General features: G+C 50.1%; 11 protein-coding genes across 11 annotated transcripts; 6 read left to right on the top strand and 5 right to left on the bottom strand.

The window, feature by feature from the left end:
- Positions 1-221: 221 nt before the first annotated feature.
- BGZ61DRAFT_520223 (uncharacterized protein) lies at positions 222-2244 on the top strand. The gene is made up of 3 exons (XM_046252442.1): positions 222-671; positions 728-1209; positions 1284-2244. Exons 1-3 carry the CDS (start codon positions 285-287, stop codon positions 2107-2109), a joined length of 1695 nt encoding a protein of 564 aa, XP_046101248.1. The 5' UTR covers positions 222-284; the 3' UTR covers positions 2110-2244.
- A 298-nt stretch (positions 2245-2542) lies between these two features.
- BGZ61DRAFT_358602 (uncharacterized protein) lies at positions 2543-4000 on the bottom strand (the record flags this gene model as incomplete). Its single annotated transcript, XM_046240980.1, has 2 exons — positions 2543-2812; positions 2870-4000. 2 exons carry the CDS (start codon positions 3998-4000, stop codon positions 2543-2545), a joined length of 1401 nt encoding a protein of 466 aa, XP_046101247.1.
- A 1846-nt stretch (positions 4001-5846) lies between these two features.
- On the bottom strand, positions 5847-7763 carry BGZ61DRAFT_481110 (uncharacterized protein; the record flags this gene model as incomplete). The annotated part of the gene is made up of 1 exon (XM_046249264.1): positions 5847-7763. One exon carries the CDS (start codon positions 7761-7763, stop codon positions 5847-5849), a length of 1917 nt encoding a protein of 638 aa, XP_046101246.1.
- Positions 7764-9466: 1703 nt separating this feature from the next.
- Positions 9467-11216, bottom strand: BGZ61DRAFT_496337 (glycoside hydrolase superfamily; the record flags this gene model as incomplete). Its single annotated transcript, XM_046251006.1, has 2 exons — positions 9467-10857; positions 10910-11216. The coding sequence occupies 2 exons, from the start codon at positions 11214-11216 to the stop codon at positions 9467-9469; spliced, it is 1698 nt and encodes a 565-aa protein (XP_046101245.1).
- Positions 11217-11821: 605 nt separating this feature from the next.
- BGZ61DRAFT_359003 (fungal-specific transcription factor domain-containing protein) lies at positions 11822-13571 on the top strand (the record flags this gene model as incomplete). Its single annotated transcript, XM_046241025.1, has 3 exons — positions 11822-12380; positions 12450-13258; positions 13311-13571. The coding sequence occupies 3 exons, from the start codon at positions 11822-11824 to the stop codon at positions 13569-13571; spliced, it is 1629 nt and encodes a 542-aa protein (XP_046101244.1).
- A 625-nt stretch (positions 13572-14196) lies between these two features.
- Positions 14197-15396, top strand: BGZ61DRAFT_481107 (uncharacterized protein; the record flags this gene model as incomplete). The annotated part of the gene is made up of 1 exon (XM_046249263.1): positions 14197-15396. The coding sequence occupies one exon, from the start codon at positions 14197-14199 to the stop codon at positions 15394-15396; it is 1200 nt and encodes a 399-aa protein (XP_046101243.1).
- A 1853-nt stretch (positions 15397-17249) lies between these two features.
- BGZ61DRAFT_293503 (uncharacterized protein) lies at positions 17250-17580 on the top strand (the record flags this gene model as incomplete). The annotated part of the gene is made up of 2 exons (XM_046238602.1): positions 17250-17357; positions 17422-17580. Coding segments are annotated over 2 exons (267 nt in total), but the record flags the coding sequence as incomplete, so codon positions are not given.
- A 198-nt stretch (positions 17581-17778) lies between these two features.
- On the top strand, positions 17779-18514 carry BGZ61DRAFT_358599 (uncharacterized protein; the record flags this gene model as incomplete). The annotated part of the gene is given in 4 exon segments (XM_046240979.1): positions 17779-17906; positions 17922-18060; positions 18120-18318; positions 18396-18514. 4 exon segments carry the CDS (start codon positions 17779-17781, stop codon positions 18512-18514), a joined length of 585 nt encoding a protein of 194 aa, XP_046101241.1.
- A 232-nt stretch (positions 18515-18746) lies between these two features.
- Positions 18747-19497, bottom strand: BGZ61DRAFT_358998 (uncharacterized protein; the record flags this gene model as incomplete). Its single annotated transcript, XM_046241023.1, has 2 exons — positions 18747-19120; positions 19332-19497. Coding segments are annotated over 2 exons (540 nt in total), but the record flags the coding sequence as incomplete, so codon positions are not given.
- A 519-nt stretch (positions 19498-20016) lies between these two features.
- BGZ61DRAFT_425604 (tubulin-tyrosine ligase family-domain-containing protein) lies at positions 20017-21456 on the top strand (the record flags this gene model as incomplete). The annotated part of the gene is made up of 1 exon (XM_046243651.1): positions 20017-21456. The coding sequence occupies one exon, from the start codon at positions 20017-20019 to the stop codon at positions 21454-21456; it is 1440 nt and encodes a 479-aa protein (XP_046101239.1).
- A 255-nt stretch (positions 21457-21711) lies between these two features.
- On the bottom strand, positions 21712-23119 carry BGZ61DRAFT_358586 (S-adenosyl-L-methionine-dependent methyltransferase; the record flags this gene model as incomplete). Its single annotated transcript, XM_046240978.1, has 7 exons — positions 21712-21939; positions 21989-22331; positions 22383-22482; positions 22595-22618; positions 22672-22742; positions 22797-22838; positions 22899-23119. The coding sequence occupies 7 exons, from the start codon at positions 23117-23119 to the stop codon at positions 21712-21714; spliced, it is 1029 nt and encodes a 342-aa protein (XP_046101238.1).
- Positions 23120-24579: the final 1460 nt, after the last annotated feature.

The raw sequence follows: 24579 nt of genomic DNA, 5'->3' as shown, positions 1-24579 counted from the left end.
TAAATATGTAAAGTTATGAGGGAGTTTAATATGATGTGATATTTTATTATGTGTATTATTTGTATGAGTTTACCAAGCGCTTTCCCCTTGAATTCGCAGGCTGCGCCCCCGCAGACAGCGGCCAGGTTGCATGCAGACTCGGCTAACTGACCAACATGATTGGTAGCCTTATTATCGTCCTTTGTCGGAAAGGAGGCGTTGGAAATGTCAGAGCGGGGTAGGTTGAAGCTGATTTTCCAACTTCAATTCCACGAGAAGGCCCATGTTGTTGCTTTGTTGGTGAAATGTCTGGATTCGAAGTCGCCGGCGTTGTGCTTGGGTCATTGCCTCTCCTCATCAGTGCCATGGAGCACTATAGAGACGGCCTGGACCCTGTCAAAGCCTTCCTCAGGTACCAGGATGAACTCAACAGAGCGCTTCGTGATCTTCGCGCTCTGCACACCTCCTTGGCAATGACGCTTGAGTACATACTGAAGCAGGTAGCTGGCCAAGACGAGGTGATCGACATGATGTCCGACCATCGCCAACAAATGTGGAAGTCCAACGAGCTTGAAACTAGCCTGAGGTCTCTTCTCAAAGACGCCTATGACGACTATGTTGATATCTTGGGGGATGTAGAGTCTGATCTCAAAGTTCTGGCAAGCAAACTCCAAGGCCTTGACCGTTGGTCGGTAAGTTGGCTCTTTTCGGCTAACGTTTGGAAGAGTAACTGATTAGTTCGACGTAGGGGACCTCTGATGAACTTAAAGCTATAATTGTCGCCAACCCTCCATCATCCTCCAACACGATGACGCGTCCAAGTTACGAGTTCAAAGCTCGTCTCAAGTTTGCCATGCGGAAAAAGAAAATCGTCGAGCTTATCGAAAGGATCAAAAAGCGTACCACTGAGCTTGAGGCCCTGATTTCCAAAGTCGAGCGACGTGGGGAGTGGACCACCTGGAAATCGAGCCTGAGCTCGTCTCTGGAGGAGATCTCAGAGCGAGCAACGACCCTTCACCAAGTTCTCTCTCGTGCCTGGTCATGCTCGTCAAAGGGACCGCATCACGTTCGCCTGTTCCTCGAACATCGCATAGTGCGAAAGCAGCTAAGGGCCAAACTGGGAAATAAGAATTCAACAGACTTCGGAATATCACTACGAACTCCGTCTGCACCGAGCAGCTGGCACGGGGCAGAGGTCAAAGTTGAAGAAAAGGAGATTTATGGAAGCAAGTAAGTTCAAATGACGAGCGGGGCTAGTCCCTACAAGATAGTTCCAAAGCGACAGAGACGTTGACGCCTTATAGGATGAGATTCGAGGAAGACAAGCACGCCGACACCAACGAGATTGCCAAGCTAGAGGAAATGTCCAACCTCTGTTCTATCTTTTGCCGTGAGGCTCACACGATGGACTGCTATGGGTTAGCTGTAGATTCTAAAGGCAAGTTACGGGGGGTTTACAAAGCCGTCAACCCACGTTCTCACGTTTCCAATCGGCTTTTTAACTTAGATGACCTGCTTTTCCCCTCCCCAAAAGCTATAATGCACTCAACGCTCAAAGGCAGGAGCAGATATCTCCTTGCAATCACACTTGCCTCGTCCTTTCTGCAGCTCCATGGGACGCCGTGGTTATCATTGCACTGGGACCGAGATGAGATTTTCTTCTTGGAACATGGAAACGAGAAGGATCTCCGCGTTGATGTGGAACATCCATTTGTAGTGCAGTCTTATCTTCGTCACCATGGAGGCCCGAACTGTGAGACTCCATCCTGCGATGCATCGATGGATGACAGTTCCAACCTTCTTACTCTCGCCAAGTTACTTCTGGAGATCAAGCTGAGCTACAAGCCCGAATTTGTACAGAAAGGTGATACAGGAGATGGTCGGCGGATGAGCGGGGCCGTGGAGGCAATCGGTGCATTGACACTTTCTCGCTGGATGAAACAAGAGAAGGATGAGCTCTCGTACGCATGGACGGATGCAGTGCAGCATTGTATAGACTGCTCAGTGAACGCTGACACCGATCTCCAGGATCTGAATCAGCGGAAAAACATCCTGAACCAGGTCGTCATGCCGTTACTGGAGGAGATGTATTCATGCTACCATCAAAGGGGACCTTTGAGAGACTTGTAATCGGCTAGAAAGTATATAGAATGTGACAAAGTGGCTAGCCTGACGGGTGGAAAAGAATTGGGACGCACCAGAACCCCCTTACGGCGGTCATATCTGCAGTGTCGAGTAGCAAAAGCTATCTAGATAAATACATAGAGCATTAAACAATTTGCGATAGGAATAATCCCGATCCGCTTCGTGCCTGAGACTCTATCCCGCGGCTTTGCTACAATGTGTACGGCTACTTGATCAATCATAAGTTTTCTTCCGTAGCAAGCTCATATAGATTACCAATTCGGTCAGAAGTCTTAACCCTACTTACTGGAAAGCTCATCAAGGTTCAAATTATCATGTCGGTCTAAATGTGAATATTATTTACATTTTATTACTCTGTATTTGAGTCGGGTTCGCCGCGTTCTATATACGTTGCAGGTTTTCAAAGTTGCAAGCTGATTCAGTACTTTGCTTTGCGACCGGTATACTTGAGCGAGAAAATTCCTCGCTCAATCGAGTTGAGTAGAATGTAGCCGGACTTGAAGTAAGGGAAGACACTCCAAGAACCGAGAAATGCGACCTCGCCATTAATATCGTCGTCCTCTGGGTGGCAGTCGAAGAACCCAACTTCCTTGAAGTTTCCGCCCGTAGGGTCAGCCTCAACACCAGAAACATCAACAATGCGGAGACCCGAGCCATAGTTAGACTGATACGTGAGACCACGGACCACCTTTACCGAACCATGTTAGCAACTTGTGGATACTGGGTAGGATCTTGGGTAACTCACATATTGATTGTGGTCAATCGACCTTGCAGGGGATTGGTAGAAACCAGTGTTGACGGGCAGCTCCAAGTTGGTGACGTTGAAAATGTAGGTAGTTGTGTGGCCATTCGCACCTGGACCAACGGCGTTCCTCTCATCGAGTTCATCGTCCAGGAGAAGAAAAGACATGGTGTCATCAATCAGCCAGCCCTGGTGAGTGTATTCGTTGCCGACGTAGGGGGTGGAAGAAATGACAGTGGGGTTGGACTTGTCGGTCAGGTCCATGATGGTGAGAGTATCCTCGTTGTAGTTGAAGCAAATCTCCTGGCCACGGTACTTCTCTGTGGGACCCTTGTAAATGACACATTGGGCGTCGTGTACATATCCATCCTGAGGAACGCAACCAGGCGAGACGGGATTGGCAGGGTCAGAAACATCGACCATGAACATGCCACCAGCACATGTAGTATTACGGGCATTGGCACCGCTTCGGCCACCAACAGCGTAAATCATGTTGGTGGCCTCATGAGCGACGATGTTGTGAGACGCACCAAAGCCGGTGTAAAGGGCCGTCAGATCCTTCTCCTTGTCGAAAGTCTTCGGCTTCCACCTGGGGTTTCTGCCCGTTTTGACCTGCAGTAGCTTCTTCAGGTCGAAGATTTGAAGACCGTGGCCCTCGGACTCGGCCCCAATGTAGGCGTGGTGACCGATGACTTTGATGTCTCTCCAGCTAGTCGCGGTGGTTTGGGTGTCGAGGCGACCAAGATACTCGAGGCGGCCAGTCTTGGTGATTTCAACAAAGCCAACACCATCAGTCTGACCGACAATGCCAAACTCCCGCCCATTATCTGAAGTCCAACCCCAGACATCATTGCCGCGAAGAGTGGCGGAGCCAAGATCCTCATGACTCAAGAAGCCATGGAGGTTGACATTCTTGCACTGGTAAGGCCCGGACTTTCCCTTGACGCAAGGCTGGAAGGACGTGATCTTTTTGTACAATTTGGAGCCTCCAAAAAGACCCTCGGCCTCGGCCTTGTCCCATTGCTGAGTCTTGATCTCCATCATTTCCTCCATCTTTGCGCTGGCTGACTCGGCGCCGGCAGACACAACCGTGCCACCCATGGCAGCAGCCGTGATGAGGGAGCGAAACTTCATAGCTACCGCGTGTCTTGTGAGATGTGTAGTGAAAGAGAGCAGCAGCAGCTGGATGATAGACCCGGGAAGGAAAAGAAGAGCCGAATCAGTTCTCTATGATTGAGACCTTGAGATCTGTATCCAAGCCACGTTGAATCCATTTGCTGCAGTACACAGTACAATTTTTATACCGTCTCATAGCCGGGCCACAAAGTCGTGCTTTGTACGTTCTTTGACGAAGCACCAGTAAGATTGATAGAAAATAAACCTCAATAAGCCAAGGCCGAGAAGCCCGTAAAAACAGTTGCTCACCTTCCTAAAGAGGCAGGTCAGTATATACAGTGGAGAAACGAATGATGACGCCAAGTAGCGGAGTAAGTAGGGTTATGACATATAAGGTCCTAGTTTCCATACGTCCTTGCTAGCATACACGGGAAAATATCCAGAACTGGCACCAGTGGAGGCTTGGTGTTGCATCGAGGCATTGGCATAACCTCTCCACATAATAAGATGCCGATCTATTCCTAACTCATGGAGTATTTATTTCGACCTACCTTCTACGGCAAAAGTGCCAGGGCATAGCTTGCATCCTAGCGCCTCGGCATTATGACAAAGCTTAATCCATCCCTGCAAAGATAAGCTTAACCAGAATACGAAGGCATTGTGAAAAGGGAAAACGTACACTAAGAACATAGGAGTGATGTCTATCTTTTAATTCTAGAACCCGCAGTACGCCACACGGCATATGATTAGCAGCGAAACACAACCCGCCGTACATATCGATAATTTATAGACTGAATGAAACGGAATGCATAGCCTTCCTTTAGTCAACGCATAGCCTCTTTTGGGTGACGCGGAATCACCGTGACATTCAAGGCAGGTAAGAAAACAATTCCAAGGCTACCTACCGACTACCCAATTAAGTATTCTGCGGTCTTTCGAGGACAGGAATTCACGAGCGAAGACTGGATATGACCTACCCTAGACTACTCTCGAGAATTGCAATTGAGCTGATTTAAATGCCGGCTGAGCTACTTTGCATGAGATGCTTGCAGTCTGTGGTCGCTAGTTTCATAATGTAGGCGACTGTTTCTTACAAGGGGGTTCATTCAGGTATGTGAGCGACTTCCTGTCGTGTCCCGCAATAAAGGAACGTCGGGTCTATACGGCGTGGAATATTGGCTGTCTGATATAACTACTCGAAGCCAGAGCTCCCTTTCTAACGGAAGCTAATAGGCACAAACAGGGACTCCATGGTCATTATTAGATCTCTCGTCTCTTGATGAGCTTTGTCCTCATGGGCCATCCTGGCAAATAGTTCGTTCCATTCGCAGCTGACACTCACCGAACCTCTTCGATTCACGCAACGGCGTTTGACCTGCAGATAACTATTTACAAACTGTAAAAGAAATAAAAAAACTACCCCTTAGCCTCCGTCAGTCACCGGATAAAGTCTAATACTTCTGTAGGTGGCTGTACTCCCACTGTATAGCTCCACTTCATCCTCACTAGACTGGATCAAAACACCATATATGTGCCTTTTTCTTAGAACGATCAGGACTAATCCACAATGCGCCGCCGTGTCCCTGTCGCTGTGCGCCGTGTCCCCCACACATCTAACATGGACCCAGCTACTGGGCCCGGATTCCTCTGCCCCTTCCTCCCTGGTTCCTCAGCCCTCCACGGCTTGTACAGGCTTGGGATTTCTGTATTAACAATTGTTGGGATACCTGGCCGCTGCGTAATTCTATCTCAAATGAAAACTGCAGTTAAAAAGGTGGGATTATAATCGAAGCTTATGCGAGGTTTCAAATTGGCAATACCCATCCCAATAACCTCCCACTCCCTGAAATATCTCAGTCGCTAATTAGGTTCTGGAATGAGGAACAAGCTCTTCAAGTTCGGTATCACTTAGTTCACCATCCTGTATGTCTTGTACAACTCGCATCCGACACCAGTCAGTGTGTTGTTCATGCTTTTGCTCCTGGGATGTGAAGCTATCCCCGATTGCAAAATGCAGCCTGGCCTTCTTTTCCGACCGAGACGGCTTAGTAAAGTTGCACAGAGCAGGCATCGAGCCGTATGCATCAGACATATCCAATCTCAGCGGCGCAATGACGGTATTTCGGAGATCAACTCGCACGCCGTAGATGCTCTCAACGCGGAAAACCAGAATGGTGAATGCAATCCCCGATAGGGAGGCTGAGGCAACGAGTGCGATCCAACCCAAGAAGGGCTTCCACAAAACGCGCATGATAATTCCGGACTCTGGGTACAGAATAGTCACCTCGTTGGATTCGGGAATGCGAAATGTGTCGGTCATGACGTTCCACGTAGCTTCGTAAGAAATATTCAGCATGGCGCGGGTGTAGACCGTCAAGTCAAGGGCCGAGTCCACCGGCCTGATGATGGCCAAATTGAGCATGACCTCTGGCATGGCCTCGAATATCTGACTTGTTAATGAGTCTCGCGAGTTAGAAGGCGTGGCTCGCAACTCGTCCGCCTCTTTATCCGAGACAACAGCCTCAAAGATTCCGCTGGAGATGACGCGGCTGTTGTTGAATGTGTAAGATCCGGCGCGCACAGAGATCTTTGCAATTGCGTAGCAGTTGATGGCAAACGGCATGCCGCCCAAGTTGTACCTGATGTCGATGAAATTGGCCACATTCATGTCACCAAACATGCTGGACGATGATGTGCAGCTCTGATTCCAGCTCTCCACTTGGTGCACATTCTTTAATCGGTCAACCAAAACCGCGACGTAAAGCTCATGCATCACTTTTTGGTTTTCTTGTCGCGGAAATGCATACTCAATTTTCGAGGAGGTGCTTGATGATGATGAGATTTTGGGAGCCTCGCTCCAGGCGTAATCTCTAAGGACGGCCATGTTCCCAATAGTAGACCGCGTGATGACACCCGCCGGGCTACTAATGTTAAGCAGACCCAGATTATCATCTTGTATGGCGGATATCAACTTTTTGGGCACTTCATTTTCGGGGTCCTGAACCCATTCAATATCGTCAACGATGAAATACGGAAAGTTGACATTTTTAACCGTAGAGTTGACTGGAAATGTGGTGTAATAGCCCATGTTCCTGCGCGGTGCCGCATTGTTTCTGTCAAGGGAGTCGGCGTTTGTTGTGAGTGCAATTGATGCGCTTCTCAGCATCAAAATCTCGCGTACTTCACTCCACCGATTGTATTCGTCCCAGGCCCGAGACTCTCCGGCCCTGGGGATCTGGACAGAGCCCTTCCTGCCCTCGAATTGTGTCGGCGTCCAGGCGATGCTGCCGGACAGGAGAGGAGTCGAGAGGTATTGCGCTGGGAGGGACAGGGAGATGATGATGACAAGAGCCAACGAGATCGGCCGGTAGGGGCTAGAGCGAAAAGGATTCAATGATGGGGGTAGAGGAAAGGCAATAGAAGAAATCTCATTGAGCGTCGTGCCGCGAGTGAAGAGTAGAATGTAGATGGTACGCCAAGCAACAATTGTACACCATGTCGTGAAGAAGGCCTTAATGACAGCATCGATGGCAGCGATGAGGAACGATACCTCAACCTGGTGGAGCGGCAAGAACGGCCGCAACGACCTGCGATATCCAACGCGGTACGTCCGTCCGTGAAAGTACAGGATGAGCAAGAGGCCGAGAGCGGTCCAGCCCAAGATGAAGAGAACCAACTCAACATGGGCTTTGAGAAATCCCAGCACACTGCTGGACCAGCTCTGCTTTTGATCTTTGGGCGCAGCCGGCGCAGCTGAGGAGCGGGATTTGGTAGAGTTCATGGTGAGGCGATCAGTATCGTGTCAAATAGGGTCTGTAGAGTGGACGGAATTAAAGAAAGAGTAGGTGTGTCGCACTACTTCAACTCTTGGAGGCCCACGGCGGTTCCGAGACTATATACCCACCTCGTTACCAACTGATAAGCACAGCCTTTTCTGGCTTGCAGGACGCCTGAAAATGTGGCACCGGGCGCACCCCCTTTGCAGCAAAACTAACTCAAGGCGTAATGATCTGAGACATAAACTGACAAGGCCACCTATGCGCCTTTATGTGCATCTGTACCCAGCCTCGTGGCTTCCTTCAGGTATGCCTTCTGTGAGTGAAGTGGTCTGGACACTTAATCTCTCTACCTTAGCACAAAAGTTATCGTTAGTTTACATGTTGGAAGAGCCTGAACTGCAACAGCGAAGCGCCAGCCGACAGTTCTCCAGCCGAAATCAGACAAGCGGTAACTAAAACATCAGCCTCAACGCCACGCTGCGGCCATCACCCGTACGCCAGGCAATTCAGTTTCATTCGCCTAACATCCACCAATGGTATTTGGAATAGTATTTGGAATTGGTTGGGCCTGCATAAATACAAGCGACTATTGAAGCAAACGCTTACGCTAGTGATGTAGGCTGATAAGGTGACAAATTACTGGAGAGCCTGATGTTCTCAGCCGAGTTACTGTAATCAGGTTGCCCCCACAGTGGCATTGCAAGTGCACAATTGACCCAATTACGAAGGGAGATTTAGGAGGAACCTAACCGACTTTGTAATTCCGGGCAGCCCTGAGGGTAAGATATTGGCAGCCTCATACGGGCCACTGATCTTCAATACCTAAGGTAGGTCAAAGACGGATGTATCTGCAAGCTGTCAGCGGTTATGTCAACCAAAGGTGAAGAGCTAGCTATAGCACTGATTGTTACGATATAATATTTTCTTGTATCTCACTGAGGCTAGGTTTTGCCACTCCTCGTCGAAAGATTTGCCATTTTCTCGAGCATGGCGCTGTCCATCAGATTGAAGTGAAACAGCTCGTCCCAGCTCCTATTTTGTCCTCACATGATCTCCCTGCATAGATAAAATACGCGTTTACTCATGAATTTGCGAAGAATCAAGGCTGCTCTATGGATAGGGCTGTCCATGCACTCCCGCATCTGCTGTGATCGTATTAAAAGAGTTGAATTTACTACAGCAAGAAGGAAGTACTTAGTCCTGATGATGACATTGAACACAGGCTAGGCATGATTGCTGTCGCAAGGAACTTACTGATTGAGACGGTAACAGTATTTTAGGTGCTCAAGAGACTCCAGGTAGTTGAACTCTAATAGTAAAAGCGATCTTAAAGGAATTTCACCAACCGAAATTGAAAATGGAAAATTACACAAATTCTTTGGCGCCATAATCTATTGCTATGGGGTAGATTGCTGTCAAGTAAAGTATCAAGAGGTTAGGGTGCCCTAGTACACACATACCCAGAGGGGGGACTAGAAGCTCAACAGTAAAAAAAAAAAATACCAACAATCGTATCAACAATACAGACCATATACCCAGTCCATTCAAAGGTCAACAATGTACTCAGACAAGTAAAGTATATTTCCATAGTCTCACGTGTTTTCTGAAGTAAGAAACTGGCATTCATATCTAGTTTATCGAGTCTAATGCAGCAGCCTGGTTGGTTAATCTGCGATATACTAATACATCCTATGATACTATGATGCTACTCAAATACAGAGTAGAAAGTTACCTCAGCGATCATAGTCCTTGCTGGAATAGTCACGGAGATAGGAAAGCCACCATAGTCAGGGTCCTCATTTGGCATCATGGCAAAGCTTCCGCTTCTTGTCTCGTCGCCGTTGAGAGCCCGCACCGTTCGTAATCGACCTGTTTCTTCATCCTCAACGGCCTTTTCCTCGAACTTGAGGATGCCAGTGAAAGAGCTGTTAGGGTCGATCGCTATGGCACGTACTTGGAAGCCCCAACCAATGAGCAAGAACTTTCCCTGGCCGCGGTCTATCACCATCCCGGCGCCTGTTCCCGATTTGCCAAATACAAAACACGGCTCGATGATTATCTCAAAGTTTGCCCAGACTCGGCGAACAGAGGTGGAGGCGTCGTGCGTCAAAACACCCTCCGGCAATTCATCAAAGCAGAAACCGACTGATTTGTTCGGTTGACGTTGGGCCTCCAAGACGATGGCTGAAACGGATTTGAGCAAACCGTAATGCTTGGTAAAGGGATTCTCACTGGGGTCGACCGTGTCGACGCCGAAAGGAGCTACACCCATAGCGGCGTATGTCCCATAAGCGATCCAAATGCGACGAGCCCCATGGTCGTCTCGCCGCTGTTCTGGGATGAAGAGAGGTTGGCCCTTGTGTCGATATTTCGCACATGAGCCGTTATAGTCGTTCAGGTAGATATCGGGACCAAGGAAGTCTAATGCGGGCGCAAATTCCATCCATATGTCCATAACATTGCTCACGGCGCCGCCAGAAGGATAGTCACCCGGCATGCCGCCTCCGCCGACAACAACGGGGAAGTCGTTATCCGAATCCTCACCAGCATAGTTCATCCACATGTTCGTGTAGTGAGGGATAGGATATACGCTCTTTCCAGCCGTAGCAACATGGTTCAGGTAGAGCGCGTAGTGATATGCCATGAATAGCTCGTCTGTTCGGGGACTGGAACCGAATACGGTCTCCCAGTTTTCATTCTTACCAGTAGAAGAATTCTGCCAGTTGAAATGTGTAAGATTCTGCTCTTTGATGTCTCGATTCAGGTGCTCCCAGTTTGACGACAGGAAATGGAGGAGTTCGTCGGGAACTGGCTCGTGGAATGCCGCATCCGCCATCTCGGACCCATCTCGGGAGTCGCCAAGCAACCCGCTTTCATTTTCGACTTGAACCATCAAAACAGTGGAATGAGACTCGTCGAAGTCCCTCAAATGGGTCATTAGTTGGCTGAATGCCTTTGCGTCGGCCTTGCGACCCTCCGGGTGGAAGAGCGACAGAACGTCGGCAGTCTCGAGGCGACCGCCGGCCTTGCGCAGTTTGGCGCGGGGGAATCGCTGTGTGTCTGTCTTAACCCAGGCCGGCACATACGTGGAGAGTCCTACACACCGGTTAGCTCTAGTTATGGCAGAAGCGATGAGTTCTTCTTTTACCGTTCTTAAAGGAGCCGAACCAAAGCAGAACTAGGTGCATCGAGTGTCTGCGCGCCGCCAGGATAATCTCATCCAAGACAGAGAAGTCGAACTTGTTCTCCTCTGGCTCAATCATTTCCCAGGTCACGCAGCCAAGCAACGTGTTGATATTTGTGTCTACCATCTTTTGCCAAACAGGCTCCATGTATTCAGGCGATGTCATGGACGAATTCTGAAGCTCGCCAGCCCGCATCAAAAACGGCTTCCCTTTGACCATGAGCTGTTTTGAGGCTCCAGTCTCGACTAGATGGGGGATATTGATGGCCATCTTTGCGTCGGTGACGACGTGGTCGGTGGCTATGTCGAGAAGCGTCATTGAAGTTGTGAGATGAGAGTGAAAGACGAGCCGAAGAAATATCAGGTAGTGGGAGGGCGTCTGAGGCCACGCTTTGACTGTAGATAGATGGTCACTTGATTATATTTGATTTGCGTCGCTAGAGCTGGAGTGATATTCGTCCTTGAGCGGATAGGTGGCTCAGCTCCCACCTGTTGACCGTAGACAGTCCGGGTTTGAAGCTTCGTGATAGGCTCACTTCCCGACTCCTCTTCGGATAAATTCACCTGCTGTGTGATAGACCAGATGACCCATTCACCCCGTCGTACTCGGCACTGGGGCGGGGATCTCCCTTTACCCATGTTGACGCTCGTATCGAGAGTTTCCATTTTCTGCCGGTTCCAACGACTCGCGTTAGCGTCAGAGAGTCCGGCATACGAACCAATGACACGGCGTCATTGCCGAGGCGGGGAAAGCGAGATCCCTGCCAAATCCGTCCTGTTTACATAAACCATCATGAGATCCACTGAAGCCTGTGGGCGAGCGATCCGCAGGGCATCTCTGTGCCGTGCCATATCGCCGCTGCCAGTTACCGCAAGATGAAGCACCCTAGAGCATGTCGCCAATGCCGAGAGAGCAAGCGGAGATGCGTCCGCCACAGCCACCAAGTCGGAGAGCCATGCGAGCCTTGCCAGCGACGAAAGCTAGTGTGTGCCAACTCGCGGACAGTAGGACACTCCCAGTCGCTGCTACCAAAAGCCGACGAGCCGCAGCCACAAGAAGTGATAGCGGAATCAACCGCCTCGTCAAAGCCTCCTTGTCCACGCGTGCCGACTCACGTTGCGGTGCGGCTTGTTGACCATTACTTGGACAAGCTGCACAACCGGCCCCATAGTCTATTCCATCCCGCAAAACTGCGGTTGCAGGTGCGGGACGGCTCGGTCAATCAGGCGCTGCTGTTGGCCATCTGCAGCATGGCTTCGAGGTTTGACGATGATGAAGAGATCCGTTTACTCGAGAACTGTTTGATGGACGAGTCCAAGCGTAGACTCCTCGCTGATCTAGAAAACATTTGCATCGAAAACATCCAGACATGTATCCTAATCGCCAATCTCTATGCCGCCCATTTAAAGCCGTCCTCGGAAGCTCTTTTTTTCCGTATGCCATTTCCCTTCACCTTCCACTACCCGCACCATACTTCGGCCATGGTCGCTCACTATCATGCAGGCATCGCCATCAGTTTGTTACAGATTCTGGACTCCGGTGCCTCCCCCGTAGGGACCAAGCTGATCGATCTCGAGATCAAAAGACGAACCTGGTGGACAGTCTTCATGGCGGATCGTTGGTCATCTTCCAGCCTCGGCTTACCACGCCAAATCGCAGACACTGAGCTTGCGGTCGACCTACCAATGGATGAAACCATCTTCGAGTCCCTGGGTGCCGAGGAAACAAAACTAAATGTCCCGTGGCAACCAGGCATTTGGGCTCATATGATTGCACTGGTTCAGATGTTTGGCCCCATACAAGATTTGAATCGCCGCAGTGTCTACGGAAACATCACCCTCGAGGAAATGGAAGCAGGTGTCACCTACCTTTCAAGTCGGCTAGAGAACTGGGAGCAAATGCTACCAGTCGATTCCAGAATGAATGAGGAGAATCTGGAACGGCACATTCAAAGAGGTACTGGCGGAGCATTCATCGCGCTTCATCTCGGATATCACCATTATGCTACCCTGCTCTACTTTCGGTTTCTCGAGCCCCCGGGGTCAACGTCTCCTCTGGTAGAGATCTACCACGGAAAGTGCAACTTTCATGCCCTGTCCTATAGTCGCCTCGTCAAGCTCGCCCGCCACAAGCAGCGTTGCGAGGTCGTCTACCCTACCGTTGGTCACATGGCAGTCGTATCGTCATCGGTGCTGCTCCACACTCTGTTGTTTGGCGAAGAAAGGGATCTCCAGAGCGCCCGTGATGCCCTAAACGCAAACTTTGCCGCCATTCTGGACCTGCGACGGTACTGGCGGAATACGGCACCCATGGTGTGTCTCATTCCAGGGTCTGAGCATTGTCACAAAAGCTAACCGATAATAGATACATCGGCTTGTCACCTTTCAGAACTTCTGCCTACTTTCCAATCATTATAGGACGCATAAATTAGACGGTTGGATGATAAGATTCTTGATTGAATATTCACTACCCTTGGGTGATAAGGATATTGAACCGGTGACACTGGGCCGGGACCTTGACATTGATGAGTTCTCGACCCGCACCCAAGTTCTCACCGAACAGGGAAGATATACTTCGTTTACGATCGACGATGGATTCTTGGAGGGGTTCGAGTTCGGGTTGTAACTCATACCATAATTCATATCTCAAGCAGTCCCACAAATTTCTCCATGATGTCACTAAACCTTGTCTGCCAGCTTAGCTCAAGCCTCGGCAGACATGGCCATGGAGGCGCAGGGATCGGCTTCTCAACGGTGTGATTGGCTCCAATTCCGGTGTCCTACGCACCGTCGACACCAGAATCACGACTATATCCTCGATTCCGCGGCTAAACCGAAATCAGCGACGGGCGTCGCGGGGAAGAAGTCGGGGTAAGTTGTGGGCGGCCGGAGACAAACGCCAACTGATTGGGTGTTACTCCGGAGCATCGCGAGATTTACCACGCGGTTCCGCCTCGAGACGCAGCTCCCCATTTCCCCACTTGTCTACCGCCGTCATTCAGCAAGCTCTGGGGCAACTGGATTGGTGGGCTAAGCTCTATGGGGAGGTAGAAGCTTTCCGGTTCCTCGTAACTACTACTTGAGGCCTCGTGAACAATTGGCGAGGCGGCAAACTGCTGGGATATAAAAGGCATCTCATATTTCTGCCATATTTTCGAGAGTCCATCATCCTCAACTCACTCCTCTCACATACCACTTGAAACAGCCTCTTCATCCAGTACTTGTCGCAGCTGGCACCAGCCTTCCTCGCCATGCACACCATTATGCGTGCTCTCGCCGCGGCGGCACTGGCAGTGACCGCCTTGGCTTCCCCATCCACGCCGAGGGCTGTCACGCCCAGCCCATGGACCAACTTCAACGACAACGGCGTCTTCTATCCCAGCAAGAATGCCACCAGCTGGCGCACTCTCTACGGCCGCACTCTGCAGCTCCCGGATAAATCCATCCTTCTTTCTTGGGAGGACTACGACCCTGACGCTACTTTTACGTACTTCCCAATCTGGAAGTCGACCGACGGTGGTGCTTCATTCAAGTATTTCTCCAGGGTCGACGACCAGGTCAATGGCTGGGGCAACTGGTACCAACCTTACTTGTATGCCCTCCCTGAAGCTTTCGGCGGCTACCCCAAGGGTACAATTCTGCTTGCTGGAGTCTCTACCCCTCGGGACCTCAGCCAGGCGTATATCGATCTATACGCTAGCACCAATCAAGGCCTGAACTGGGAGTTTGTCAGCCACATTGTCTACGGCCCAGGACGCGAAGTCATTGACAGAGGCCAAAAAGCTGTTTGGGAGCCATCTTTCTATATGTACAAGGGCCAACTGATCTGCTACTATTCGACTCAGGTCGACCCCAACCACAACCAAAAGCTTTCGCACAAAACGACTACGAACCTACGCCAATGGAGTCAGGAGGTTGACGACGTTGCGCAGCCAGATGCCTCGGTGCGTCCTGGCATGGCAACCGTCGCCTACAGTTCGGTCTCCAAGAAGTATGTCATGACCTTCGAGTATTGTGGAGGTCCCATCGCCGGTGGCTGTCCTGTCTACTACAAGGTCTCCAATTCTCCTCTGACATTTGGATCCGCTGGCTCCCAGCCAATCATCCCGTCCGATGGTAACCTGAACCCGAATGGAAGCCCGTATGTCATCTGGACGCCAACGTCGGGCAGTCAGCCTCCCAGCGGCGTTTTCATCGCTAGTGGTGGCAACCGCGAGGAAGTTTATGTCAACACCGATGCCGTTGATCCCAATGGTTGGAAGCTCGTCAACGTTGGACAGTGGTCGGCCTACTCACGCGAACTTCGCATTATCAATACCCCTACGAATAGTGCCGCTCAGGGGAAACAGAAGCTTCTGCTCACTAACGGTGGAAATATTGGTTGCTCTGGATCGTGTTACAATTATGTGGCCAATGGAGTGGTAGATATCCCGACTTATCCTCCATCCTAGACCACGCATTTGTATGAAAACTTGGCAGAACTAGTGAATCCTTAAGGTTGAATGGAATTGGTTTTGATATAGTTGAAGAAAAGGTGTAAACAAAGCTATCTGATTGTCCAGTAACTGTGCTCTTAACCCCGATATATAACTCAGGAATTCTCATCATACGTAAAACAGAAACACAAAGAGAAAATAAAACATTCGCAATGAAGAAGAGCCCCTTTTTCAATTGACCCCGCTAGTCCTCGTCATCCAGATGTACCTCCATAGACCCTGCATCCGAACTATCGTCACGGGCTTTCTTATTACTGTGAATGACGAGTGCCCCTAATAAGGAAATGTCAGCAAATGTTCCCACAGACAATCCAGCTAGTACAATGAGTCTTGATCTTAGGAAAGGCAGAAGCAGTACGGGAACTCAGTTATCTTGCCGCATTTACTCAGGTAGATGGTGCTACGTACCGTTGAGATTGATTAGGCCAATGTAGGACGAGAGCTTTATACAGCTAGAGCTTCCTCCACTGGGATTCACGGTTTTACTGCTGCTGCTGACGGCGGTTTTCAAATCAACAGAGGCTAAGCCTCTGCCGGGAGACGAGGGAGGTGTTGTTTGCATTGTGGACTCAAAGATCCGTTTGGCTTGGTTGTGTAATGGTTGGTCAGAACGTACAAGAAACAAGCCAGTGTAAGTAAAGATGCTTGTGACAAAGAGTAGCTAGCGGTTATTAGCCGCCCAAGTAGATGCATGTTGGCCCCTGTCAGCTGGCGAAATGCAGCCCACACTGGGACCCCGCCTCTGCATGTCGGCCAAGACAGGTATAGAACGACATGTCTTTTCCTTCTGGCAGATCAATATACTAGTCTGCGTCTTAATTCATATTTACTTCGTGAAACCTCCCTAGTTTATTTGCAAAATGAAGTCCTTGGCGACTAGTACAGATGCCGCAGCTGTGCCGGCGCAGCCCACCAACCAGGCCACAACATTCTCAATACCAACTGAAAGAGCTGCTTCGGACCCGTCCACAGGCTATTCTGGTGCGGAGAAGCGTGTTCTAAAGCACGCAGCCGATATCCTAGGTATTCCATATGAGGCCTTGGTGACCTTGAACTCGGTAGCTTCAACTGCTGCCGAGAATTCCAGCTCTAGTACTACGCCCCAGACGACTCCACCAACAAGCTCTGATCCGGACCTGTCCCCTGACTCTGATCCCGCGTTACCGGTTAGGCCGGTCCAGCGGACTACCTCGGACACAAACTCGGACACAAACTCGGGGGCATGGAATCATGTATCACCTCGACGGGATCCTGAGTCTCTGTCTGACTGGGTGGACTTCGGGTCTCTGGAGGCCAATGATCAATTGACGGGTCTCTCCAGCCACGCCTCAGCTCCCATATTGTCGAGGCCATCGGATGAAGGCTCTACCTTCGAAAACAGATCGATCAAACCGCTCGACACTCGTTCCGCCTCGGAAACACAATTACCTCTATTGACAGGCATAGCGTCTGGTTCACTCCCAGCTTCACATGGAGAACATGACCAAACCACTGCCACTGACACGACGGGTTTCCACGCTTCATTGCCCTCATTCCCGAACGGACTTATTGAGGGCTGGGAACATGACCTGTTTGCGGACGTGGATTTCAGCTTCGGCAACGTCTCTTGTTCGTTCACAATGGACCCTATGGACCTCATGAGCTTTGATTTCCTCCAACCCACTGGCGCTGAGTCGGCCCAGACGGCCCCTATTCAGTCTGACGACTCTGCCGCCAATATTGGCTCATCGCCAGGATCTCCGATTAGGCCTGTCTCATCCTCAACCCAGCTCACAAGGCCAGCTGGGGTTCAGAGACCTCCTCTTGCCAAGAAGCGAGGCGTCCGCGGCCCCTTCAAGACCACAGAGGAACGTCTTGAAACCGGTCTGACTCGGCAGATTGGGACTTGCATTAGGTGCATCAAGCAAAAGGCGCGCGTACGTTTAAACATCGTGTAACAAAAGTTCGTTACCCTTTTCACTGACACGAGACGTCTGCTAGTGCGTTCGAGATCCCGACAACCCAGACGGCGAATGCTTGACCTGCAAGCGTGTCTCTGCTCCGCGGTTAATCCATTACCCCTGTCTCCGAAAAAGGTTGACTGACACGTCTTATGTAACTGCAAAGTCCGATCCAGGATTATTCTGGACAAAGAGATGGAAATCATTGGACGTCGTTGATATCAACCATTGAGCATCACCCGAGGTCAAGATGATTGAGTTGCCCTAGGCTCGAAAAGGTGGCTATCCAGGCTGATCATGTATGACATAGTCTTGGGAAGAACGAGAATTACTCGTGGATGTTCTCAAATTGCGGGCCATGTCTCTTGTGCAGAGCAGGTCTGAAAGGATCTGCAGAATGGAAACTCTCGGCATCGATCCACAACTGCAGGATCCTGACCGTCACGATTACGGCTATGTCCCGGTACCACCGGTGATTTCCGCGCAGATCACCATTATCGCTGAGACTCTGTTCTTCAGGTTGCTGTAGATCCAGATCAGAAAGCGGCTAGACAGGCTTATCGGGACTAAGAACCTTGGTGCTTGGTTCACCACTTACCTGGTCTGCATGCTTTTACTACACAACTGCGCCCTCATCACCGGATACAACTTCCGAAAAGCGAAGAATCTGCGACTCAGCGTACGTGGAGAGTATAGGAGTAAAATGCATCAACGAGAAATCACTGACACTGTAGACAGCAAAGATATGTCGCTGCGGACGTCCTGAGAGACCTTCATGGTAGTGCCAACATTTTATTGACCTACTACCATTGCTGTGTCAAGGCCAACGTCCCCTTCGCAGCGGGATGGAAGTCACCCCGAGACATCGAGGCAGCAAAGTTGACAAAGGACGAAGTTGACTTCCTTGTTTGGTCGTACCAAGAGTCTCGGAGAATGGGTATGTTACTAACTCCTGAACCTTGCAATTTATTTCGCATCAATTCATCGTCAATTTGCTAACTGAGAACTTAACAGCGCCCCTGTTTCAGGAAATCAAGGAAAGCAACATGTTTCATCATGAGTACTACTTCATTTCTCAGCTGTTTGACGACCAGTGGGTCCTACCAACAGCAACAATTGCTTCTGTCCAGTAATGGGGAAATCGATTTGCTAAGATAGCACCGAGAAGCGAAGTACGACTAAGGGAGTGATGAAGACGGAGTGAAAGATAGTATGATTGGAAGGAAGTTGATCGCACCACCTAAGCCGATACAGAACGAAGACACGTGTAGTTTTTAAAAAGAAGTCGAACACGAAAAAACATGATTGATGTTGTCTCTCCTCTTCAAACTTGCAAAAAAAAAGTTCATACTCATGCCTTCTTCTTCACGCCTGAGACAGCGTCTGGTAGATCTTGAATGCGAGACGTGGTTGTGGAGTGACGTTCCACTTGAGTGTGTGGTCGTCCTCGTCAAATATCTTCAGGTGACCCATGCGGAAGACGGCTGGCATTGGCCACTTAAAGACCGGGTTGTCGTTCTTAAGCCAGATGCGCACAAGGTACCGCACATGCTCTTCGTCGTCGCGAAAGGTGGTGCGCGAGTGTAGCATCGACCAGTTGTTGACGAATGCCATGTCTCCGGGCCGCACGTCGAGTTTCAGCGAGTGTTTGCGCGACAGGGCCTCGATGGCGTCCAGTGCTTCGATCTGCTGGGGCGTGCAGTCTAGGCTTGCAGCTAGCTTTGGCACGCCGGGCCGGCCTGTCAGGAGGTATCGAATGAAGTTGATGATGATTTTGCGTCTCCGGCGCCCTGCTGGGTCTCTCCTTCATAGAAGATGATGGAGCGTGGGCGAGGGTCGTCGTGGATGCCACGGCTGTCTGAGTGAGTTTTCGGTCTTCGGGTAGAATAGGAAGTATGAGAGGGGATGGATTTAGAAAAACTGAATTTGCTAATGGTTGATTGGAGGAACAAAAAAAGATTCTAGATACGTACGGGTCAAAGTACCAGTTCGGGGTTGCCAGGAGGCGGATGATGTCGGGCCGTGTTGTAGCCAATTCGTTGTATATGGCCCATGATGAAGCGAGAAGGTGGTCGCCAACCTCGGCGGCTTCAGCTCGCATCTGCATACCTAGCAATTGAATGCGCACATGGTTATCGGAGCGCCGCTATAAAATTAGGACCTGATCCACTCCGAGGGGAAATTCGGCGAATCCACCACAGATCATGCATTTGTGAAGAAATCGATCCAAGATCATGAACTTCGTCTTCGTGCTTTACGTTTGCAAACATGGCCTCCAATAAAAACCTGCAAACTCTCGATGACAGTGGGCCAGTGTTAGGTAATTGTCATCCCTGGCGGTCTTGGCAGTCTCTGCGTCTGTTGGCTTTGTTGGCTTCGGCTTGGTGGTTGCTGATGCCGCGGAAATGTAACAAATATAGCGCTGACTGATAAAATGCTTTCATTGTTGGCAAGGTCTCAAAGTGCAGGTCACCGTTGTCTCTCCTTTCGGCACTCCTTTCTTCCCCTTACCTGTCAACTGGTCGCCATATGAAGTATCCGGGTCCTCGCGCCAAAGGTCCTCGCCAAGCAGCCCTGCCTCCAGAAGAAGACAACAAATATGCAAGAACGACCGTCAAGCGCTCCTCTGGGGAAAATGCACGTGTACGTGAAAGGAGCCAACCCCTGGCTGGATCAGCACGTTGAATCCTTCATTCGACAGCATGTCCCCGATGCCGTTTTCCACGACGACTTCAAAACTCTGCCGTCAACGCCCGACTGTGTTTTTCAATTTTGCGATGGTTGGCATCTCAATCGGCACTTTGCTCTCTTGAACAAGGTGCACACTGGCCTAATCAACGCTTACCCCAACAGCGATGCTCTGGCCCGGAAAGACCACCTTGCCCAAGTCGTAAATTATTGGACAGCCAAAAGACCACAGAGCATCTTAAAAGAACATGTGCCGATCACGATCCGACTCTCTCTTGACTATGCAGAGTACGTCGATGACGCGCTTGCGGCGGCTGATGACCTCACATTACTCTATTCCCTTGAGGACAACGAGAACATGGACCCCGTTGATCGCGAGTGGTGGATCCTCAAGCCGGCAATGATCGATTGTGGTGCTGGAATTCGGATCTTCAGTACACTGGAAGAGCTTGCAGCCAACCTTGAACTAGCGGCAGATGTCGACAATGAAGAGCCGCGAGAAGATACCGATGGGCTGATGGTACCGCAGCCGGAAGGAAAAGAAACACTCGAAGATCATTCTCATGGTTTTAATCCGACTTTATTGACTCCCGGTCTAGCCTCTCTGGATGGCTTGATCACTACCATTGGAGATCTCAGCCTCAAAGGGACCTCAGGCAAGCTCAAGATGGACAACATGGCTCCAGACTATGCTATTGATGAGAACGCACGTCTCCCATCGGCCCAAATGCGAGAGTTCGTCGCACAGAAATACGTCGTCTCAATCCCACCAATAGATGGCAAGAAATGGCATGCTCGAGCCTACGTCCTCTCCATTGGGCGACTCAAAGTCCATGTCTTTCGAGAGATGCTCGCCCTTCTAGCTGTTGAAGACTACGAGCCGCCATGGAATAACCCTAGTCTCAAGTCGTCCCTCACCAACACCGCACTTCAAGATGAAGATGAATTCACTACCAACGATTCTATGAGAGACTTCTGGGAGCTCCCCGATAATTTACTCGACGGAGACTGGAAAGTCGGGATTTTCCAACAGGCATGTGCCATCTCTGCAGAGTTATTCCAAGCAGCAGCACACACAATGTCTGACAAGTTCACACCTTTGAATAAGTGTTTTGAGCTTTTTGCAGTGGACTTCCTTGTCGACACGAACGGGACAGCATGGCTGCTGGAGGTCAATGAAACGCCTGCTTTGTATGAGCACGACTTTGCAGGCTCCATAGCGCTGCGGCTAGTGGAGTCGACTATTTGTGTAGCTATGGAGCACATGGGTTCAACAAGGCTTAGGGATGCTCACTGGCGTGAAGCCAGGCAGCGGATGGTTGAAGTTCTGGATGAGACAGATAAGCTGGGCAAGAGCAACATCACCATGATCTTGCCAGAGGAATAGCCAACCTGTTGAAGTATAGACAAGACCAACTGAAAATTTAGACTAGAAAAATGTTGAGGTGCGGGATAGGAATAGTTCTACTTATGTCGATATCAATATGTGGGTGACTTGTTTTTGTCCATATCCGTTCGAGTAAGTAAAGTCGATCCGTATATTTGACTGATCGGAAAGACAAGATGAGTCAAGTTACTTCTATCCACTAGGCGTCATGACCGAAACCTATCTCTTAACTTCATGGCTATGCGAGCGAGTACCCTATGGCTTACGCCCCCAAAGCACCTTGATGCGGAAATACGGGTGGTTTCTACGATCCCGAATCTCGCGGCGGAACTGTGAGATATACACATGGAATCTCTCCAGAGACCAGCCCAAAACGTTGGCCACGAAGGTCAACAGCCCTTCAGTATCTTGCGTTGCAAAGAGCTGTCCAAATTGGCCCATTTCCTTCAACTTCGGGTCTTTGGGCCAAGGACTGAGCGGGCACTTTATGATTGTTAGTCAAAGTCATGTCGCATCAGGGAGACACCCATACCTTGAAATTCCACTCCTCGATGTCCACAAACCCAGCCTCTTCCATTGCTTTTCGCTGAAGGTTATCGGCGAGGACCGTGAACGTTCGCCCGGTCGTTTTGGACCCCTCAATGAAGATGTCGGCCCACTGACCCATTGCTGACTCGGGGGTAACGGTTCCATCATCGCTCTCGATTGTCGGCGAAGCTTCGAAGCTCTCCAAGTAACATCCCGGCTTAAGTCCCTTGTATGCTTGCTTGAATAACTCGGTCCAGTCAGGAATCGTACCCACAAGGTAACGAATGTGAATGTAGTCAAATGATTCTGGCCCAAATGTCCACTCTTGAGTGCAATCATCGATTTCGCTGTGTAGATCTACATTAGTAGAGATCTCCCATTGTTATGTCAGCACTCACAATTTCAAGTTGGGCGGGACCCAAGAAGGCTGGATAGGCGAGATGTCGGTACCGACGACTTCACAGCCAGGGAACTCGTCTGCAAAGTCACTCCACACGACTGTAAGCTGAAGGTTTCGTTTCACTGAAAGGTTTACTCACATTGCCCAGATGCCTGAACACGGGAGGATATTAGCATGCCACAAACTCCGGGGTTCGAACAATGTTCATACCTGTACCGCAACCAACGTCAAGGACTTTCTAAACTCATTGATAAGTACTCGAAAGGTCCCAGTCATCGGATCTCCACCCACCTTGACATCTGATGGAATAGGTGCCAGGTATAGCTTTCCATCCTGCGCTAGTGTCCACATGTGATGACTACGTAACATTAGCAGAAATTTACAATACTCGTAGAGCTGGACGTATCCTCACATGATGTCCATAGCTTCACTCTGGGCTTCGTCGTTGGATCCCCTAATGATAGTGTGAGTAAATAATAAGAACTAGTAGGTCAGCTTCAAAATCACGACATACCAATAAAATGCATTGCCTCTGTCGCTATGGTATGTGCGACCTTGGATGGTTCTGTACCGCAAAATACTCGAAGTAATTGAAGCGGTCGAGCTCTCGGCATCTGGACCCAAAGCGGAGTCGGCATCGTCATCTGATTCCACGTTGTCGTCGGCCTCGATAACCTGCTCATGACCAGGGTCGGAACTCGGCGGCGAGGAATGTCTTTCCGGTGTGTCAGGCATTATGGTGGTATGATCCGTAAACTCGGTGCGGATTAAGAAAGGAAAACTGCGAGCTCCGGCTATGGTGGCTAACGAGGAGATATTAATCGCTCGACGATGAAGGCGGGGAGAGGAGTAGCGCGACGTAGCAAGACAACTTCGGCACTCTGCATGCAGGCGGAACCGGCCCGTGGCCGTTTCTCGTCACAACCGCGTGTACCAGACGAATAAAACAGGGGACCTTCTCAAAACGCTCAAGTTAGTCTGTACTAAAACCTCTGTTGCCGGGGTTGATCCCCGATGGAGACAGGGGGCGAATGGCCTCAAGACCCTCGGCCAACAATAGGTGCCACAATGTGGTTGGTATCCATACCTTGGATCCGAATTCGCGTAGACATTCCGAACCAATCGCCTCTCTCATTTGACACGATCGACGTTGCATTAACCCACAAAGACGACGAGAGTTGCCCGCCTGACCGACCGCCTGTGCTCTCGTCAAGGGTGTGTGGAGTTGGGTTAGCCGAAGGTTAACATCCACTTTCGACACGTTTCCGTTAATCCAGAAGGGCCTTGTGGAGGGATAGACTACTTAGAGTGTCAACTATTCCTTGCATTTGACGTGAAATGCACCTAATGATAGAGCAAGGGGTGTAATAACGTAAATCAGACGACTCGTGGCTCATGTACCAGATGGGAGTTGTATGTTCGACGAAATATCAATTCTGAGCGCCAAGCCAGAGAGAGATGCGCTGGCACCAAGAATTACGACTTGTAGTGTGATTAGCCCCCCAGTGGGGAAATATAGCTAGCAAGGGTCTGATCGCCTCTGTTTCGCGCGTAAAGGTCAGGACTGTCCAGGGTACTCCGTGGAGGAAGGGCGATTGTCTCGAGTCTGTAGTGAACGGACTGGATGCAAGTGAAGCCAATAATTTACGTCTTTTCGATCGAATAATTGACTACTCTGTTCTATAGCGTCGGACATTTTAGGCTCGTTCAAGATTGAATACTGCTACAGCGGGAGGCCCACACTCGCTACTTATTCGGGGTAATCTTAGATGAGTGTGGTTGTTCAGGGCTACATTGTTACTAGCCAAGAGCAATGGTAAACAGACAAGTTGAGAATACAGCACACGAGATCAATCAATCTTAGAGTCAGGCTGGAAAAGGCCGTCCCATCAGCCAAACCACAGACTGGAGAGGACAGTGTAAATTTCACATCAGATCTGGTGGGCTAACCACAGAGCGAGTTGTTGTTTTAGTGCAGAGTCTCAGCGAGCGCCCCGTAACGCCGCATCATGAGGGTAGTCACACGTATGGGACTAGCAGCGGCCAGCATGCTGAAAGTCTATGTCGCGAGGATATTTCGGGAACAGACGCATCCTTTTATCACGGCATTCGCAAGAAAGGGATTGCAGTAACCTTTTTAACTTTCTAAGATCTCGGCGGTTTTATCTGTCATGCGGGCCACCGAAGTTTCTAAG

The sequence above is a fragment of the Ilyonectria robusta genome, assembly GCF_021365365.1.
Source record: "Ilyonectria robusta strain PMI_751 chromosome Unknown BGZ61scaffold_17, whole genome shotgun sequence".
Lineage (NCBI taxonomy): Eukaryota > Fungi > Ascomycota > Sordariomycetes > Hypocreales > Nectriaceae > Ilyonectria > Ilyonectria robusta.
The sequence above is the reverse complement of the archived record's forward strand: the minus strand, read 5'-3'. Positions and strand labels throughout refer to the sequence as shown.

Coding starts and splice junctions, on each gene's coding strand:
- BGZ61DRAFT_520223 (XM_046252442.1), top strand. CDS start 285: ATGTCTGGATTCGAAGTCGCCGGCGTTGTGCTTGGGTCATTGCCTCTC. Junction 672..727: donor AAGGCCTTGACCGTTGGTCG/GTAAGTTGGCTC, acceptor AGTTCGACGTAG/GGGACCTCTGATGAACTTAA. Junction 1,210..1,283: donor AAGGAGATTTATGGAAGCAA/GTAAGTTCAAAT, acceptor GACGCCTTATAG/GATGAGATTCGAGGAAGACA.